The sequence below is a fragment of the Plutella xylostella genome, chromosome 8, assembly GCF_932276165.1.
Source record: "Plutella xylostella chromosome 8, ilPluXylo3.1, whole genome shotgun sequence".
Lineage (NCBI taxonomy): Eukaryota > Metazoa > Arthropoda > Insecta > Lepidoptera > Plutellidae > Plutella > Plutella xylostella.
This window is the reverse complement of record NC_063988.1, coordinates 721,644-743,355: the sequence shown is the minus strand read 5'-3', so window position 1 is coordinate 743,355 and position 21,712 is coordinate 721,644. Positions and strand designations below refer to the sequence as shown.

The window sequence follows — 21,712 nt, the reverse complement described above, 5'->3', positions numbered from 1 at the left end:
GGATACCAAGAACTAGACTGTACTTCTTCTCTTAGAATATTATAGACCACATTTATTTCACATTCGTTTCAAGTTAACTAGTCTTTCAGTTATAGTCAGTTAGCTTCAGTGTCGCTGTTGTTCCAGCCGATGACTAGGTAATAATTAATTATAAGCAATAAAAACATATAGTCCCGTTTGTTACATAAAAATATTACACATTTTTATCGTCCTGACAGGCATTGAACCTTGATAACACCGACACTAGTTTCTGGGTATGAGCCATGATATGCCTAGGCACACACACACACACACACACACACACACACACACACACACACACACACACACACACACACACACACAAAAAGTCCACTGTCAAATACGGAACGTCTTCAAGATAGGCGAAAGCTGCCCAAATTATTCTTACGTTAACTTTTTGAGGCTATGACGGCGTTAAAACAAAAGAAGTGGTAACTTTCTCACCTCTAGCCTTTAATACCGTATAGCATGAATAAGTTGACAATAACAAAAAATATTAACAACGTTAAAGGAAAAAAACACATGATTATAATCAATAGGTTGGATCACTGTAAATTAGACCCAGACTAATAAAATAAGTGTAAGAATTAAGCAGTATAGAATAGAATAGAACACAAAATTATTAATTAGATAGATAGATAAAACTTTATTTGACAATGACAGCAATCATTTATTTGACAATTACAGACATTGTTGTGTAATTTTCGTAGACTTTTCCTTAAAATATTAGGAATACATACCTAAAAATTAGTATAATTTAAGCACTATGAAAGACACAGCTCTAATCCGGTGTCCATTATCCTTAAAGCATGAATATAGAATACTAGGTATATTATTAAGTAGCTATTCACCAATTTGTCATACCCATTTTAGATACTGACTATCTTAATAAAAAAAAACAATAAAAACAATTTCCAAGTTAAGAACGGAGAGAAACTAACTCAAATGGATCCGTTTCACAGACAGACAGAACAAATACATATATAGGTATAAAAAAAAACCTTTACACCTAGTATGGTCTTAAAATCGGCGATGCGGCTCGCGACCTATCACGGCGATACGGCTCGCGCCCTATCACGTGAGTACAAATGTACAGCGAAAAGCGGGTGACTCGCTTGCGAGTCACCTCTGCCTACCCCTTCGGGGATTACAGTCGTGAGCATACGTTTGTATGTATGGTCTTAAGATCTAATCAAACATAATGTACACCTAACATGGTATCTAAATTGACTATGATGATTTCTAAGAAGTTAAGTAAATAAAAGTTTAAGTGCAAACATTCCTCATATATTATCACAAGTTAAGTCTAAGTAATCTGTAATAGGAGCCGGAAGCTAGGAGGAATCTATTTCTTCATAATAATAAATTAACTTGACACTTCCTTTAATTGAATAACTTTTAGTATTTCTGAATTACTAGGAATTCGCTGGCCACCTGTGAAGTTCGCGCATTTCATTCATAAAATGATATAGGCAGGGACATAGTTAATACCTACATGTATTAGGAACTATACATATAAATATACATACGATCTAACATATGATCACACACACATATGTATATTATTTTAAACTTTAGAAAGCTCTGTTGCTCGCAAATTAAATACACATAAAGTCTTAGAAATCTATCACTCCGTCTAATTTATCAAATTATAATCACATTGGTCCCAAACAAATCCGAATAATTAAATATCAATATAATCTACCGGGGATTCCCCTAAATTCTTAGTATGTCACTAATTTCTCAAAATTCCTGAATCTAAGTACAACATCACGCCACCGAACAATTAAATACTAAAAGCTGACACTGCAAACATTTACAATGGAATTTCTTCCGAAAAATACATTGCACGACAAATACCATACTCTTCGCTACATGCTAAAATAAATATAAATAAATAAATGCTGCTGTCGAGTGAAAAAAAATATAATAGAACTAGCTGTTCTCGCGAGCTTCGCTTAGCCTTAAAAAGTTTTCCCGTGGGAATTCCGGGATAAAAAAGTAGCCTCAGTGTCTAGACCATAATATGTATACCAAATTTCATTTAACAGACAGACAGACATAGTTACTTTCACATTTACAATATTAGTTAGGATTTCAACCTTATAGATAGACACTATCAATAACAGTGAATGTAGAGATAAATACATACAATTACAAGGGATAGAGATATGTTACAGAGCAGCAGTTTTGTTAAAACTACTTTATTTCGACGTCGTAATCAACATTTGTAATCGCTAATGTGCATTATCTGCGCACGCTAACTATCTTATTCGCTAGGCTTTAAGACTCAAATTGGTAATACTTTAATGACAAGCTGTGTATTATACAAAAAGGTCCCACATACAGGATGCTTCATAAGAGGTATACTAAATAGTTCGAATTTCGCGAATTTGCAAAAGTCGTAGAACAAAAGTTGTTTAGGACGGCCCCCTGAGTCACCCTCTTTCGGCTTAGGACACCTCTTTTGCAACATTCTGAACATAAATATAATATTGATTATACAAATGTGCTGGCAAATCTTTCTCATAAACCTCGCCGTCTATACAAGTTACTAATACAATACCTGGAAATGTTAGTTTGTCATTGTTTGTTGGTATTGAGGTTACATCGGACAATTGATCCACCAAGTCACGTATTTTTTGTACTTATGAATTTTTGAGACCTTGGTATCATTTTAGCTTGTATGGAAAATCGTAGTGTGGGACGCCCCCCAAATAAACACGTAGGTATTGGCTCTTATAGCTTACTGCTAGGGCAGGCTGAGGACAAAGCTATATCATTCAGCTAACTTAGAAGTCCATACTTAAGCGTAAGAAAAAAGCAGGGTTGCAAAGAAATTATTGTTCAGATCATGAGCATTTAGAATATAGGTAAGTACTTGAAAGTTGACAAAATTAATACAAAAACACATCTCAAGTATTAACCTGACAAGTACATTCTAAGTTCATTCTAATTGCTAATGAACTGTACTTATTAATGCCTTCCTTTTCTTTCACCTAGTGTTATTACTATTATACTACTCATTACCTCACAATCGAGAAATACATGCGTCGTTGTTTTTTTTATTAATACTTGGCAATTCATAGATAAAGGTTGCATACATTCTTTCTTCAGGTTTTTGACCTCCTTCGTTCAGTCACTTCTTTGTGTCTATCTACTTGTAACTTACACAACTTCCTTGTAACTTATTTATTGCTATTTGATTATTTAATAGCTAGTATTATATTATGAGTTATATCACAATGTGTCATTGCAGTTGTGGTCTGATAGGTGCGAGAGCTCAAAAATCGTGATAAAAGAAAGCATAAATATCAGTAATAGGTCAAACGTACAAACACATTTGTACATAAAATATAGACACTATGATTATTTCAGCCATTTTTCAGTTCATTTTATTTATAAGAACGGTAGCGCGTGCGCAAAGCATCTTACAATTAAATTAAATTAATTTAATTTAATCCAAAATAGACAAAGTTAAAGCTATTCTGAAGACACCAATTTTAAATTTAGCAATGTCGAAACATGAATAATAATGGCAGCTATATTTCGCTATTTTACATTATTAGAAGCAAAAATATTATCTCAAAAGATATTTTGAAAGTGTGTAATATTCTTTATCCTTCATCGATCAAGATTCTTAGACTATGTGTGTGATCAATATGTGATCATGCACAATCAGTATTCAATCAGAATCTTTTTATAAAGTGTTTTTTTTTATATCTCTACCCTTCGTAGGTAAATCTGAGATTACTATTACATAACTTTCTTTCTCACTCTTTTTTCTGGTCATTGACTGATAAGATTATCGCCACGTGGCTTAAAATATTCGCAACCAAAAATAAGCCTAAGTTATAAAAGTTTTTTTTTACAAGGACTAACATTTTGAGTAAACGCTAAAACATCGTTTTATTTATCTAGACAACTAAAATGTTCTATATCTAAGCTTATGTACCTACGTATAAGTCCAAATTTCAGATAAGGAAATGCATCATTAGTAGTGATGTGACGTGGCGTAGCAACAAAACCTATCGGTATTTCTGTCCTCGGTCTTCCTCAAGCCGCCTCTGTACACCTGTTTTACGTCATTCCTATTAATAAACAAAACTAAAATTAATGAGTGTCAATTTTGTGTTTGTTTACTTTTGTATTCGATCCTATTTGCATACCAAAACAGCAGTTTCTTGTAAAACGTCGTAGGTGAGTAAACAATCAAATATACTTAACATTTCTTGAATGCAAAATAATATTTAGTATTTGTTTATGAAACATGTAACGATAAACATAGATGGTTAATGATATGATGATAGAAAAAATGCTTCATTTAAACTTTTACTAAGACAAGTTAGTATCACCTATATTTACACTTGCAATACCTAGTTACTTAATAATGTATTTATTATACAATTTATCGATAGAGGAACTCTTTCCCAGCACTAGGCTAGACTAGGCTAACATTTTTTATCGTTGCATGCGAGATTGCAAATATGAGGTATCGTTGGTAAAGAGATAACGTGTGCCAAATTATATGCGAATAGATTAGCCAGATTGATAAGAATATGAAATGCTCGTCTAGTTTCCTGCTTCATATCAAACCTATGTAGTATTATAAATTAAATACTTACCTACATATTTTTTTAAATAAATCATGGTCAAAATTCGCTAATCCATTTGTGAATCTAATGGTGCTTTGGGTAGGTATAGTTTTTTTAGCCCCTAATAATTTAATGGAATCGAACACAAAACCACCTCATTTTTCAGTCGGTTAAAAAAAATCTTCAGAACTACTTTTACCGTGTCTATAAAGCTAAGTGCCAATTTCTCCATTCTCGGTTATCTAACCGACAAGAATTTATTTATAAATTAAACGTCATTTCCATATAAAATTCATGACAGATGTGTCAAAAGTTAACCACTACTCCCTGGTTATGCTCTAACCGAGAATGGAGAAATTCGCACTAAATAAAACGCAGTTCAAATTAAACTCTTAATACGTAAGATGCAAAATATAATTACGTTCTCATGCAACAACAGAGCCTCCTAGTATTTTTTAATCTCTGTAGGCTCAGATAACTGTTTCTAGGTTTGTCTATACTTGATAAGAAAAAATGACCTTGTATTTCTTTTGCTACGCAAATATCTCCTTGTAATTACTGTGAACATCTTTACGCACTTACTGATAGCATTCTGTTACTCTCCTATCGTGAAGGATGTCTAATTTTTGATTCTGGGTAAATATAGGAAACACGCCTAAACGTATATCTATTTCAGAGTATTAATTCTACATCTCCAATACGTCACTCGACAACGCTCCTTGAAGGTGTCTTAACTTAACTATAACAAGATAACAGAGTTTAATTATTAACTAGCCTAAAGTAAAATTGAAAATTTAATCGTATACAGAGTGTTGCAAAAAGGGTATACCCGAAACCATTTTTTTTATAGCGAATTTTAAATTCTGATTCGAGTTTCGGGCTTAGATATACCATGCTGCACAGGTAGGTTTCGGCTTAGTACTTATACCATTTTTGCTACACCCTGTATAATCATTATTCTTCCTATGTTCAGATTTTGGTACTTGAAAGTTGAACCCACTACCCTAAACCCGCGTACAAATTCACATTATCTAACAAAGTTTACGCATGTTCACACATGGAGGGAAACTAAAGTAAACACATATGAAAAGGCTTTATGTAACGAATGGGTCGTATATAATATACACGTAGGGTTTACTTTATATGCCCCAAAAGGTTGGGTCCGGATTAAAGTCCCTATTCTGGCCAATTCAGTTCGAGTTGTATTTGAAAGTCGTATACGAATTATACGATATATTCTTAAGATAGAAATGATTCTATGATTACTTTCGTATTCGAATACACTCTCAGATTGTTTTAATAAGAAGATTTATAAATTCTCTCTTCTAAATTATTTTGATCATGGTGGCTGGATGAGGAAGGTTGAGGACGATTTTTAAAACTACCCTGTTGACTGATGGTGTTAATTAATCTACTTAAATATCTCATATTTATTATTCTTATTAACCATAGAAACTTGTAAGTAGGATACTTAATTTATCTTTATATGGAAAGGCGTGATCAATATGAAATATGTGGTACACAAAACATTAAAACGTAACGATATATCCCAGAATAGGCCCTCAACAGACCTTTTCCTCCGAAAATGTGTCACGGAAATCACTAAAACTTATCTCAAAGGCTTCATTCACACTCACACACGCGCAGTCGTCCCGGGCTTACATATGCGTAACACCCACACACGTAACGGCCATCTCTGATTGGTCAACTTTCACTCTCGTCTATAGCCTACATTGTTCGAATTCCGAATCACGCTCTCCTATTGGCCGAGTGACGTTTGACCTTTGACGCTATTCGTCGGAAACTATTTTCATTTACCTGCGAAATTTTGTTTACGGAAATACGGATGCATATAAAGGCTTATGTTTTGCCGTGTGTAGTAAATAAGTTAGTTATGTTTTCAGCATGTAACTGAAGAACTGGGTCAGGTATATTTTGGCGGTTTCCGCGGGATGTGAATTTGATGTTTGTTGAGGACCGGACTTTAATTAGTTTGATTTTAATAGCGCTAAGTCAACCACATTATTTTAAACATTATCTTTCTACAACATGCCTTTCCTGAAACTTTTCTTAGAAAAATACACACCATAGCAGCAGTTATGAAATAACATAAAAGCTAACTTTTGTTTCTATTTCAGGTCAAATAAAAGAAGATCGCTCTACGGATAACTCAACATAACAAGGTAGGTGAAAGTAATCCTAACTAATATTATAAATGCGAAAGTAACTGTGTCTGTCTGTCTGTCTGTCTGTCTGTCTGTCTGTCTGTTACTCTTTCACGCCAAAACTACTGAACGGATTTGAATGAAATTTGGTATACATACGATCTAGACCCTGGGAAAGAACATAGGCTACTTTTTATCCCGGAATTCCCACGGGAAATCTTTTTAAGGCGAAGCGAAGCGCGCGGGAACAGCTAGTAGTCAAATATGTTTGCTCATCTTAAATAAAATCTGCTTCTTCTTATCATGTTGGTGACAAACACTAGAGAATAAATAGGTTTGTCAACGTGGTAAAAGGATACGCCAGTCGGCCTGCCCAGCTACGCAGTATGCGCCGGACTTATAAGTATATAAAGTCAAGTATAATAAGTATATAACATCACTTTCTGTGGTGTCATAGATTCATATCCCTTATCACCATGCAGGCCGTATACAGAAAAAACAACTGGAAACTTATAAGCGCTTCCTTTTTCCTACATTGCTGAACCAGCACTTGCTGATAAGCGCGGGAAAAATATCCATAGTAAAGAGAGCCCTTATAAGTTCCGGCTTTCTTTTTCTGTAATACGTCATACTTTCTGTAAGACTGTCTTTACAGCGTTCGTTGGAGAAGTGAAAAACGTGAATTTGTATGGCGCGGGAGAGTCGCCACCTAGCTACCTACACGTTGCCACAAATTATTGCAGGATATTTATATCAGTACTTCAGTAGTGATATTGATATTAGGTAATTTAGGTTTTGACAGCTCTAATATTAGAATTTGTGTCTTCAAAATCGATATCATTGATAATGTTACGATTTACGATACACCCACATCTGTCTTCTCGATCTCAACACTGTTTCTGAAACTGACCTAACTTACATAAAAACTGATAAGACATGCTTACCTACATATATATAAGTAAAAACAACCACACATACATAGTATGGTTGATATACGTTTTATCAAAGTAACGCAAAAAATCATAGTAAGTAATAATTTAATAAATATCCTTAATCGCTTGAAAAAACTATCAGTTGCAACGGACTTATAGTTAGGTAAATATCAAACATTTTATAAAGACATGATAAAAACTGTATTTAGGTATCTATGTATTAGTGTACTGGTGTGGTCCAATGCATGAAGAGCAGTTGGATAATAAGCCTTACGGCGTACAAGATAAAAGCCATTCAAAATTAAATCCTTCTAATCTTTCCTCGTTGGTACATAAGCGGTGCTAGAGATAAGGAACATAGGTCACAATTTTTGATAGCTGTGACACTAAAATACTAGATAAAAGTCTAAAATTTAGACTTTTTCACCGATCTTGTGTATGTTAGATTTTACGTCAATCGTAAGTAATTTAAAATAACTATACCTACCTAAAATAATTTCAGTAAGTGCCTGTATATGGTTTATAAAGGAATTAAAAAGGTGCTAATATATTTAACGTGAAAGACCTTACTATGTCGGTACATACCTACATGAATAGAAAAGATCATTACTGTTAAAAAACTATATCAGTATTCGTATCCTTTCTACTTCACTAGACCAGGAATTAAACTGGATTTTATCATTAATACCTAAAATACACACCTCAATATTTTTTTCATTCCGAAGTTGACTGTTTCGTTCTAATATTTACTCTTCACTCATTTACATCGCACACATACAAACTAGACCATCTGTGCAATTTCAGCAAACCTTGATAAGTAGTCGTGGAATGTGGTTCCTGTCAAGTTAGCAATAGTAGTTATTTTATAAATTGAATTTTGGATATCCTATCTATTGACACATCCTATTTCCTGTCTCAAATATTAAAAAACCTTACAAACAATCATTGTAAGCAAGCGATAAAGGAGAAAAAACACCACGTCTTCAGACGATGCATGCTAATTATTACTATTAATAATTAGGTACAGATAAAAATGAATATCATAATGTATAAATTATAATACATAACATTGACAGCGGAGTGACAGCATTATATAATTGCACAGTGCAACATAGGTACGGCGTGATAAGATAGCCTAGAGCGCAGATAAAACTACCAAATTGTATTAAAAAATGCGCAAGATAAGGTTAGGCTATCTATGGCAATGTCAACCAAATGTTCTAATATTGATAGCACTGAGCTATCGCACATAAAGTTTTAAAACAAGTGTCCAAGGCCTAATTGTTTAAAGAAACTTATAAATGCGCTTGGGCGAGTTGCATCATGCTTATTGTATAGAATAGATATGGTCGAAAATAAATTTATGCTAGCGCCTTTTTGTGTGTCTAAAGTCATTTCTATGGATACGAACATATTTTTAGATGACGTAGAATGAAAAATCCGGCGTCCCATCACGAGTAAACTTTTAACTTGATGCGAAGCTATCCAGAGAAAAATAGAAAGATAGAATATTCTTTATTTGCACACACACATGAAATAAACTTAATAAAATACTTAATACATATTCTAAGATTACGCGTTTGCTATGGAAGTGAAAGTCTAAATTCATCAATCGAACGTCAATATTTTACAAACTACTCTACTCTTTGTCTATCCTCTCTATACCAGTCATTCTAAGCATAGGTACCTACTGTCTAAACACACATTTATAATGAAAAATAATAATTAAGAATCTTTAATCTTAATCGTTTATAATGGTTAATTAAAGATATATTTTTAGATCCAAACTGCATAAAAAAGTGTAAAATAAATTGTTATCTTATCAAATTCAGTGTTGAGCAAATCAAAATTTTACGTAATAAGTACATTACATACATAGGCTCTACCGCATCTAATACTTTCCATATTTAATATACAAATACACTTTATAGATTACCCATTTGATTCGATAGGAAAAGACACAAATGTAACTACTTTTTGGCTATACTTCGTATGAACCATTCATCAAATCAAATCTCATATAAAATTATACGTTTGGTCTGTACATATTTATTATATCCATGTGTGTACTGGTGTTCTATCTGCATACATACAGGGTGTAACTATATAAAGCTCAAGTTATACCATCAGTTTACTAAAATAAAAAAATGCAATACCTACTTACTTAATTGTACCTACGTTCCTGAGTTTTAAATTTATGTAATAGATTTTTTAAGATCTTAAAAATTAACAGTTGTCCGCCTTCAATCAATAACACCATCGCGTTTAGCAGCATCCTGTATATATCCGTCTATACAAACCAAATCCGAATCATTAATTACAAGGCGTTAAATATACAAAAACTCCATTGAAAGTGTGACAAGACGAATGGGATTTGCAGAAAAAAACTAAAGGGGCTTTACTAAAGGCATTTTGTAAAAGTAGCCATCTTTAAAGGGTGTCTTCAAAAGAATTAGCGATGTGGTCGCCAGTAGGATTACTTAAGTAACTTAAATGAACCTAGGACGTTTGGTAAAGGCCGTTTAACTGCCATTTTCCTATCTATTATTAATAATATCTTCGGAAATGTGAAAAAAACTGTTAAATTAACTATTTATTACAGTTTAATTAATTTATTTTGGCAGTGTGTCTTAATTTATCTATTTTTAATTAGGTACTCATTAAATTATTGCTAATTTTAATCGAGTAGTTATTATGACAGTTCAGATTAGTTTCATTCTGACATACAATCTGAGAATCCAGAATTCATAATTATCACGGCGAACACCCGATTCACTTGAGACAAACAATTCAGTTCCAAGTAAAAAATCGCGCCACAGTCTAAAAAAATACACTGCGAACACGTTGAAAGTTTAGCAGTCGATAAAATTCTAAGCTGCATACGTTAGCAGACTGTGGGCTAACACGTAGACAAGCGCATAACATGCATACAAGAGCACCAACGTATTTCGCACCTCAATCATCGTAAAATGTACCCTATCCTTCTTGCATTAAGAGTTAATAGTCTTGTACAAATATGGTAGTTTTTCATATTAGTTTACAAACAAAGCAACAATACTGAATAGTGGTTATAGAGTAGCCTGAAAAACAATGATAGGCTAGTCGGGTTACGGTCGTGATACTTCAGGTTTCAGGTAGCACAGGTTTTAGGAATGTCTGAAATAGGCCAAGGTTATGTTTTTTATTCCATAAGTTTTGACTCGTGGGACATTACGCCCATAGGTATTTTTGGCATTTTGCGTTTACAATATAAGTAGCTGTTACTGAGCTTTTACCGTTAAACGCTGACTTATCGCTATACCTACATCAATTGTATAACCAATTAATCGATATCGATGTGATAACTATTAGTACAAGTAAATATAATCATCAGAATTAAAATTGAAAAAAAAGGTATGACTCTAGAAAGACGCGAATTGTAAAAAAATACGCCCTGTATTTCGTTACAGCCAATTCGCAACAATACTACGAAAAACTTTTTACGATAGAACAGAAAACCTCACTAAGTGAACCTTTATTGTTTTTTGTAAATAACAGAAATTACTGAAATCCAACAATGACTCCTGAAGTTTTCATAATTTCAATAGAAACTCAGAGAAACCTAAGAAACTCCAGAACCCTTTCTGTTATTGTTTTAAAGGTTAATACATTTTCACCAAGTCAGTGTGTAGTTCTTTGAAGAAACCTAATTTATTTGTGACATTACAATCTGCTAGTCAGTGAGTTTAGAAGCCAGCAGCGAGTAAGCGATATAATAAGCAATTTTCAATGGGACACTTGAATGAGATTGAAAATTTAAATAATTCTAAAAAAAGCTCAATCACAGGATGACTTTACAAGCTACTCGCGCACTAGCCGACTAGCAGCGAGTAGACTAGCCTAGTAACATCAAAGCTTTATAAATAAATAACAAAATATGATTTTTCAAAGAAAATATTTGATAAAATTTTGATAAACTCTTTTATAGTTAAATATCTCCGCTGAAAGATTCTACTCGCTCAACTTCGGGAAACATTATGCTATAAATATGGCGTCCCACGGTACGCATATAAATTAGAGTTAAAATATTAAATGCTCCCGGCCTCTCACAGTAAGGGTAGTTCCTTAAAAGCCTGCAGTCTTATCTGTATCGCCTTCTACAAAATAAATTAGAAAAGTATTAGAAAAGTTGAAGGTACTAGCACCTTATCTCCAAAACGACTGCTTAGCGTGGAGATTGATGTCGAAAATGCTTTAATAGTATTCTGGTATTGGTAAGAACAGAACCAAGCACTAAAATATGGCTAGACTTCAGGGCTAGCCCTTCGTAAAAGTACGTACAAACATTCATTATAAATAACAAAAATGTTGGTATACAAACAATGTGAAATTAGCACAAATACATAACTTTTCTTTAGACTTTAATAGGGTGTGAATAAATAGGGCAAAAATAATTATAATTAATGGCGGAAGATAAAAAACAATAAACAATAAATCACATCAAGTAATACCTAACTTCATAAATAGAAAGTTGCAAAGCACTTTTATCTGTTTCGACCTCATTTTTGTAATAAAAAGGTCCGCATTTTATTCAAATGCAATTTCTTCAAACGTAATACTGGCCACTGAGAAATACTCCTTTTTGCCAAATAGTTTTCATACTCGTCCGACAACTATTTATCATCGTAATTTTAGTACTGATAACAACATCTCTACAACGCTCTTTTTGCATTCCAGATTCAAACACACATGATTCCGTAGCCTGTAATCGAGAAAAAACAAAATTCAAAATGGTGGACACGCAGCATTTCTGTCTCCGCTGGAATAACTACCAGAGCAGCATAACGAGCGCGTTCGAGAACCTTCGAGATGACGAGGACTTCGTGGACGTGACGCTGGCCTGCGACGGGAAGAGCCTGAAGGCTCACCGAGTGGTCCTGTCAGCTTGCAGCCCCTACTTCAGAGAGCTGTTGAAGGTCAGTTGTACGAAATTTCAGCTGAGAAAACGTTCGAGGAAAATTAAACGTGGAAAGCGGGGAAAACTTTTGTTGACTTCATTTGTTTTTTGTCAATTATAGGGCCCTACAAACCATATACAAACGTTAAAAAACTATCAAATAAGTCACTCTGACAGTGTATGGTTCGAATCCCCACTGCTGGATATCTGAAGTTAAAGAAGTTTTTTTTTTTTACTAAAACCAAATAATTCTTTGGAAAGCTCTCAAAGCACCCTGGTCTAACACCACAGAAGCCCATACCTAACCATCACTTATTTCTTAACGCTCACAGTTGACCGTCCCCACTACTGGGGTTTTAGGTCTAGTCCACCACGCTGGCCTAGTGCCGATGGACGTTTACAGTCACTCTAACCCCGTCTTCTCCCACAGTCAACACCCTGCAAGCACCCAGTGATCGTACTCCAAGACGTGGCGTTCACGGACCTGCACGCGCTGGTCGAGTTCATCTACCACGGCGAGGTCAACGTGCACCAGCGGAGCCTCTCCTCCTTCCTGAAGACGGCTGAGGTGCTCCGCGTGTCGGGGCTGACGCAGCATGATGATGCTCAGGGGGTAAGTGGCTTCTAGGTTTTTCTAGAAAAACTTGGTCTCTTGTCAAGTAGTGGAAGGTGTGGTGTCTTTGTAAATAAATCTTTTGAAGGGAGTTTATATTAGGTTTTGGTTGCTGATGTAGTGAAGTGCTTTGGACTGGACTTAGGCAACGTTCTGACGTCAGGATCTTGGTAAGATCTTAAGGGTTTTTTCCTAGACACAAACTATGTTTTACGTAAAGATCGAGTCAAGCCATCCATAAAAGCATATCATCATCATCTTTATTTAAAAAAAACCCTCGAAATCCAAGTCTTCATCACATCACCAGCATCGGCAGAAGACTAAATGTAGATCTCTCCTCAACAGCCCCTGGTGCAGAGCCTGGCCCGAGCCGCCGCCGCCGCGCAGGCCGCCGCCTCCCCGCACACCCCGGCACACCCCGCGCACACCCCGCACCCCCCGCACACGCCCTCCTACACCGAGAAGCTGGAGGAAGCGCTGTCCCAGCCACCCCCCCTGCCCATGATGCGCCGCGCGCCGCTGCCCCCCCGCCGCATCTCGCGATCGGCCGACAACTCGCCTGACGTCATCAAACGCGCTCGCCACGACAACAACAACACAGAACAATCGCAAGTCCACGACTTCTCCACCAAGAACCACAATCTGATCAACAACACGAGGGCTCACGCTGACTCCGGGAACGGGAACGGGATCTCCAACAGCTCTGGGTCTCCGTCGCCGTCCAGGCTGATGAATGAGGTGAAGGACGAGCCCCTGGACATGATCTGCGGGTCCAACGCCGACATCGACCGCAGCATCGACGACACCCCGCCGCATCACCACAGGACGCATGTGAGTTCTATCATCTTTCTCTTTTCCATTCTGACAGATTATAGGGCTGTCTATCTTTGTTTCGCGTGCGTGCGTTTCTGGAGCGCGAACTAAGCTGAATACCTTCATTGTGACGCGATAATTGAGGCTGATAATAATAGTTCCTTTTTATTAATGCTAAGAAGTGTAGTTAGATAACATTGTTGGGATGTTACTAAGTATTAGCCGACGGTCCGTCTAGTCGGCTAGATACCCGGAACTCTGTTCGGATCGTGTGTCGATTGTCTCGAGTATTCGAGTGACAAATAATCAAGCATATCATTCCAGCTCGCCTAATGACCTAGTGACCGTGAATCGAAATCTGAAGCCTAGGATTATCATTTTGTTATTGGTCGTGTGATTAATAATGCGATCAGAAGTTTTTTTTTTATATATTTTCTTTAGGCTGAGTTATCAGTATTCTATAGTAAGCTTATTTAACGTAAACAAGATTTACATTTTATGTCAGTTCATATAAAAGAAGATGGAGCCCCGCGCTAATTCCAAAGTTAGATTGGTGTTCCAACTTTCACCTTTTGCGTAGTTTCCTTCTTAGAAGCCGGTAACTGAAATCAGTTCTCGGAATCAAAAGTTCACCAAGACAGACTACTACAAACTTCTAGCCAGATCATAAAAGGCAAAGATCAATCAATAGTTCCTACCCTCTCATTATACCTTCAAAGACATTGACTCTGGGAGGCAATGTGTAATATGATTTCATCATCGCCAAAGATTAAGTATGTTCGCGAATCGTATATTAATGCCTACACGGTGGTTGGCTCAGGGAGGCGGGCCGCCGTCGCGAGGCAGCTCCGCGGACGCCGAGGACCGCACGCCGCCGCCGCAGCTGCCGCCGTCGCCGTTCCTCCAGCCTGGTGACACCAAGCTCTTCGCCGCCAACCAGTACCCGTTCCCGCTCGGACTCTCTGATCATCATTCCATGAGTGGTAATTATCTATTTTAGTCTATCTCTCTCTCTTTCTTTCTTTACATTATTTTTAGTAATGGCAAATCTGATGACACGCCACAGTTGATATTGGAAGAAGTCATATGCAATCGAGAAGTTTATAATTAGGATACAGATTTATAAACTAAGTACTTATTACATATTAGGTGGAGGGCGCCTTAACATTTCCTTCTTACTTTTTATTTAGAAGAAGAGCGTTCCGTGCTTACAATGTGCGTTTTTTGTCCTTTTTCCAGGCCTGCCTAGCCCGATCTCCACCGACATGGCCGGCACATCTCAAGGTGAGTGCGAGCTTGTCTAGCAACAAGTTTATTTTATGCATTACCTACATATATTGAAACAAACGATATTTTTAATGCACTGTCTGTCGTATGCCACCATCACCGCTTCCTCTCTGCTCTGTCATTATTAGGTTTATATATCATTATTAGGTTTTATATTTTAAAATGTATGAGGCAATTATTACGTGACATATAATCTACTTTATATCATATATATGTATTATAATATATACCTCCTTTTAACTTCTTGTATATGTCTTCATTTGTGCTCTGTGTTCTGTATTGAATATTAATGTCAGCTTTTTGTGTTTTGGTTCGATGGAGACGCGCGTAGGTATTGATCTGAGTTGATGAATTACTAAGATTTCATATCAAAGGACTGGTTTGTCTGTGTGTTGAAGGTAGATTATTTTTAGTTAGTCATTGAACCAAAACTCAATGTGGCGTGCATGTTTATTGTATTACTACAATAGTGTAATTTAAATGGAAGAAAAAATGCTAGCTTGTTTTTAGATGTGATTGAAAAAAACTGTGTGTCAGGAAAATTCTTAACCCTTGATCCCATGTCTCCAAGTTATTTTCATTTGGAATCATTTTTTGATTAGCAATTTATTTTCTTACTTTTCGTTTGATTTATTTTGAGTTCATTCTAAACACTCCATCCTCATTTTATCAAGCATTATTTAGCAGTGCACATGAAATATGTAAGATTACCTAATTGGCTGAAACATACAAATTGTGAATAGCATAACTTACAAAAAATAAGACTCACACAAAATTGTTAAGAATTAAATATTTAAGAATTGCGAAACATTTCCCCGAATTCGGACCGGATTATTATAAGTATTACGAACTTAGAAGATATTCTTATTATTCTTCTTTATTTACTTAACCGCGACGGCGGATCCCATGAATCATTCATGTTTCTAGAAACATTCTCAAATTACTTACTTTTAATCTCATTGTGTTGGGAAAGCACAAGTCAAATAAGCGGGACACGGTTATTGAAGATTGGACAATGGATTTTAGTATTTGCGAAGATAATGTGGCGTCGTTTCATTTAAACATTCCATTATTTCACTGAGGACTAAAATTAACACTATTGTGTCGATTAATTTGACACCGTCCGAGTAGAACTAATTCACCACACACACGGTCGTCCAGCGACGACGACCCCACACTGACGCGGCGCGTGACGTCACTAGCTAGAGCCAGGCACTAGACACGTCACACGTACTATCCGTAACTAATCCGCTTCACATTATATAAACGACGCGACGGACGGCTATCATCAAACTGTAAAGGGGGGTGGCGGTGCTTTCAGAATTAAAGAGGCTACGATAAGAAGTGCATTAAAAGTGCGTTCGGAAGACGAGTGGGGCTAACTGCTTGTATTGTGTGCCAGGTGGCGCCCGCACCCCCCAGGAAGATTACAGATGCGAGCCGTGTAACAAGAGCCTCTCGTCGCTCACGCGGCTCAAACGGCACATTCAGAACGTACACATGCGGCCGTCGCGCGAGCCCGTGTGCAACATATGCCGGCGGGTGTACTCCAGCCTCAACAGCCTGCGCAACCACAAGTCCATCTACCACCGCAAGCAGCAGCCGCCCGCCGCCGGCGCAGGGCCCTTCTACCCCGTCAACTGACGCCAACCGCGCAGAGCCAAGCCCAAACTGTTGCCATACGAAACGATGCCATCACCCGAAACTAAGCTGCCATCCTAACCACCTAAACAGTTCTAAACTCACGCCATATTCTTGCCCGTAGACCTTTGTTAAGTTTTATATATTGTAACGCGATATGTTCCTAACACTCTCGATTGTACAGACTTAGCATAGATTTACATTTGAATGTACCTATTGCATGCGCATCATAACTCGTTTATATCTATAGTTTATTGTTACTAATCGTATACTTACTGTAATATTACGTTCGCTTGCCGTGGCGGGCCCGGTCGCTAGCACGCCTCCGCTCGGCCGAGGCATGGTAGCGTCCGCCTCGCCCCAAGACTCTCTCTGGAACCAATTGGGACATCTATGATCGGTACACACATAACGACCAACGTTCCTTTTTAAAAAGCGCATTAGTCGAATTCGAATCACACGTTGAATTGCCTCTACAACCCAGGTTCTAGTCTCAAAATTGCCACACAAACATCACGAGAAACAGTTGATGGTGCTAAAAAATTGTGCCAATTGGTTCCTACGGAATGGGACCCGTTGGATGCGAGCGGTCGCAGTGGTGTTGGATACGACGCAGTAGCCTGGGATGTGGGGGGGGCATGTGACTAATGCGCTAATGTTGGTTGTTGTGTGTGTTAGTGGGCCCGCTGGGCGCCGGGCACCGCTGCGAGGTGTGCGGCAAGCTGCTGTCCACGCGGCTCACGCTGAAGCGGCACACGGAGCAGCAGCACCTGCAGCCGCTGCACTCCGCGCGCTGCTCGCTGTGCCACAAGGTGTTCCGCACGCTCAACTCGCTCAACAACCACAAGAGCATCTACCACCGGCGCCAGCGCGGCGCGCCCGCCCCGCCGCCGCAGCCGCAGAACCTCTCCACCGACAAGCTGCCGCCGCAGCACCACGCCATCGACTTCTACAAGTTCAAAGATCAGTTCAATGTTTAAATTTTGTATCTCTTCCGTCTCATTAACAATTTTCAGCCGATTAGGCAGGTATGGTTTCCTATTCTTCTCGTCTTGTCTGTCAGTTCGATGTTGACGTCACATAATCTATGACCGCTCTGGAATGGCCGTCGATGCGGAAACATTGACTCGGATGTAACTTTTTGACATTCCAGTGATTTTATCGGTAGATTGAAAAGTGCAATACTGCGGTAAATTCTCGAGATGAGATTCTCGAATTTAAAAACTAAATGTTAAATGCGACAATAACGCAAAGAGAAAAATATTTTGAAAAAGATTTAATCTTGGTGCTGCAAATTTATATATTAGGCTTAAATATTAAAAAAAAACAATGTTCGAATAAGTAAAGGAATGAGGCATATTTTATTTTCATCATTGTGTTCATATTTTGGCAATTTATTTAATTCTATTATATGATCTCATTATTAAGCTATTTTTAACGAGATTACTGAAATTATTTAATGAAAAAATATATACTATTTAATTGGCTTCATGAGGCTCTTTTCCTTCGTTTCTTTTTTTTGTTTTAGGTGTTTTTTATTGTTGTCTATATCTATCTTTAAGACTGATTGCCGTTTTCACCGATAGACCGAAGCACCAAATAGAGGGATATACATAATTTTCACCAAAACTAGTCCGCAGAATAGCACTAAAGTTTCCGGGATAAACAACAAAATACTTATTTATTTTCGGGACAAGATAATACAAAATAGTCATTGACATCACACTCATATTTATGTTTAACAAATAATTCTAGCAATTTTGCCACCACTATACAATGCGTCACTTTATAACAGTTAGTTAAAAATTATAATGCTAAGTTTTTTTATTGAATGTATACGACGCAAGACAAGCGATTGTAATATCTAAATGTGAATCGCAAAGTGCCATTTTGCGCATGAATATGGCTATTAAAAAATAAATAGTTTAGTTACTTATAAGTTATAAAAATAACTTTTTTCATACTTTACTTAAGTATAAGTTTATATCACGCTCTTGTGTTCAACTGTAATGTTATATTTTTTCGTTTGTACTCTTTCTTGTACCTTCATCTTGTTAATTCTTGTTTTTATTAAAATGAGTGTTTCGTTACTTGTTTTTAGCTGTTCGGTTCAACAGCTTACTACCTTATTACTATAAAGTAATATGCAATAGAATACTAAATTTCTCATTCTCAGTGTTTGATGTTCCTAAATTTAAACGAAGTGAATTAAAATATATAGAATTATGCGCCATATTCATAAATTCCTCGTGAAAATGTAATTATATTCTACTAGAGAGTTTGCCTCCCCTCAATATCTCGTAGTTTTTTAGGGGGGGGTCAGTAGAGTCTATGTTGAAATCATGTTTAAGGTATTTATGAGATATGGCCAAAGTTAATGTTTTCAAATTCGGTTCTTACTTGCCAAGTAGTTGAAAACTCAACTCTACATAATTATAATATAACTTTTAAAATATATTTTACTTATAAGTAGTTTCAATATAACTTAACATCATTAGCCGACTTACCCTAGCATGTAATATGAAAGTCGTCAATATCCAATATTGTTATTTTTGTTCTATTAATTAGTTCGAATTTAAGAATACCTAAGTGTAAATGTAGAAACATAATTTTAATAAATTATAACTAACTATATATACATATATACTTTAAGTAATTCTTAGTGCCTGCTTTACATAATTATTATTGTTTAAAAAAGACATATTTTGCATAAACTTCTAAAACATTAGGAGAAGTGTTTTTGAAACACGGTGAAACGTAATTTACAACGCTTTATACTTCCAACTAAAAAGTATGAGAGGCTTCCTAAATTTTTTTATAATGCTAAGTTATAATTATACAGTTTTGTTGTTATTTCTAGATACATTTCATATACAATATGCTTAGCCATTAATTTGTTAAGTAAGTAGTAAGCTTTTTATTGTAGCTTTTATCTAATTGGAAGACTTAAGATTTGGTGCTAAATTGGAACGTTTTCATGTTATAAAAAAATGAAATTTTGGGGATCGAAAAGAAAAATCTAAATTTGAATGCAACATTCCGTTTCTAAACAATGTTATGTTTTTGTTTGCGTGTCAATGCAAAGCGTAAATTTAGGATTGTTGTTTTTTATTATTGTCTTAGTTGTAGAATTATTGTTAATTTGGGTTTGGGAAATATTAGTTAACTAGTTAAGATTAAGGTTTATCTGAATTCATATAGATATAGCGTGTATATGTGACGATACAGGGATGTGCTGCACTGGCAGTGCGGTCATTATTTGGCTATTTGTAATCATAGTTCTAGTGGAGTCCTTAAGAATGAATTTATTTAGAAAAAAAACTCCTGTCACCTTGTAACCTAAAAACCTTTGCTAAAAATTAAATAAACGCTATAGACTGATTAGACTAAGTACGCGTTTGAATTGTACACTATTAGGCATATAAATGTGATTAGATAAAAAAAATCAAATTAAAAAAATGTACAATTATTTACTTTTAAAAAAAAGAGCCGTTGGTTTGTAACCTAGAATTCTCATTTTGGCTTTGGTATTACTCGAAATTTTTGTGATTGTGTGATCTTTATGATGGAAATTGGTGGGTGCTATTTGTTTTGGTGATCTCAAAATTTTTGTGGGGGGGAAAGAGGGGGACGAGAAACACCGTGTTCTAGGAGGCAGAACACATCCCTGTTAAAACTGCAGTAGTTAGGATCTTAGCAAGTTTAAGACTGTTCTGTGACCTGTTTAAGTTTTTTTTATCTTTTTCTTAAAATGTTAAGGCAATTTCACATCACGTGTTACGACTTTATTCAATGTGTTCTTATACTTCTTGTTGGCGTTATGCTTATTTTATAAGGAATCTAAATTAATTTATTGGTTGTTTATTGAAATTTTATTATTTTTTTCTTAAATTATTGATCTTTCTTCGGAAGTCAACTTGGTTTTGTCTGTAAGAGTTAAGGTGCAGTCCATTTATCTATTGTATTTTAATGAAATTGTTTTAAGTTTGTCTTCCATTCACATAACGCGTTTTTTATAAAAATATATCATTAAACATCAAGTAGAAAAATGTATAATTCGATGATTTTGTAAAATAACACAATTGTTGTATACCTTGCGGACTGCAGTATAGTTTTCCTACGTAGTATATTTCGCAACTTCCTGTATATGTAACAAAACAGTCCTTTTTCTTTTCTTAATCTTATGGAAATACTTCACATAACTACTCATAAAATGTAATTGTAATCGTTAAACTGAACTACATAAATCCTAATAATGATATGGCGTTTTTAATAAAACAAATATACAAAAATTAATATGTTTTATTAACGACCGAACGAACCTTCTATGTTATTTTTTGCTAGCATTTTGAAAGCCTAGTTTGTTTGAAAATAGAACATAGAGTTGTTAGCCGTGTTTATTTTATCTGTGGCTTGCTTTTAACTTTTTAATTTACGCATCCTTCATCGCCTCCTTGCATGCACCTTCATCGGCCACTCTAGCTCTCATCATTCTTTATTTATTATTTTTACACTATGATTTCCCTTCTTTTGATTTACAATTTCCGATTTGTTTCTTTGTTTTCTTTGAATCAGTAAATTAAGCTACTAAGCAATTAATGAAACACAGAAATGCATAAGCTCACTCCAGTCAGGGTCACCACCACCACCAAAAAAAAAAAGAACCATATCGCCAACGGGGTTGATAGCCCCTATTTTGTTTTTCGGTC

The 21,712-nt window shown here is 36.0% G+C and overlaps 1 protein-coding gene across 14 annotated transcripts in view; it reads left to right on the top strand.

The window, feature by feature from the left end:
- The window catches only part of LOC105384337 (broad-complex core protein isoforms 1/2/3/4/5), an 81,861-nt gene that overhangs the window by 52,824 nt on the left and 7,325 nt on the right, over window positions 1-21,712 (top strand). For 8 of the 14 annotated variants that reach the window (XR_007266567.1, XM_048622731.1, XM_048622734.1 and 5 more), the window contains 6 exons: window positions 6,755-6,799; window positions 12,430-12,668; window positions 13,080-13,262; window positions 13,608-14,093; window positions 14,896-15,058; window positions 15,303-15,359. Coding sequence is in view for 12 of the 14 variants with exons in the window: in XM_048622731.1 (XP_048478688.1) it covers window positions 12,483-12,668; window positions 13,080-13,262; window positions 13,608-14,093; window positions 14,896-15,058; window positions 15,303-15,359 (1,075 nt within the window). In the remaining 2 variants the exon portion in view is untranslated. Of the gene's footprint in view, window positions 1-6,754; window positions 6,800-12,429; window positions 12,669-13,079; window positions 13,263-13,607; window positions 14,094-14,895; window positions 15,059-15,302; window positions 15,360-16,764; window positions 21,296-21,712 lie in introns of those variants that run through there. The other 6 variants (XR_007266568.1, XM_048622737.1, XM_048622739.1 and 3 more) reach the window with 5 other exon arrangements.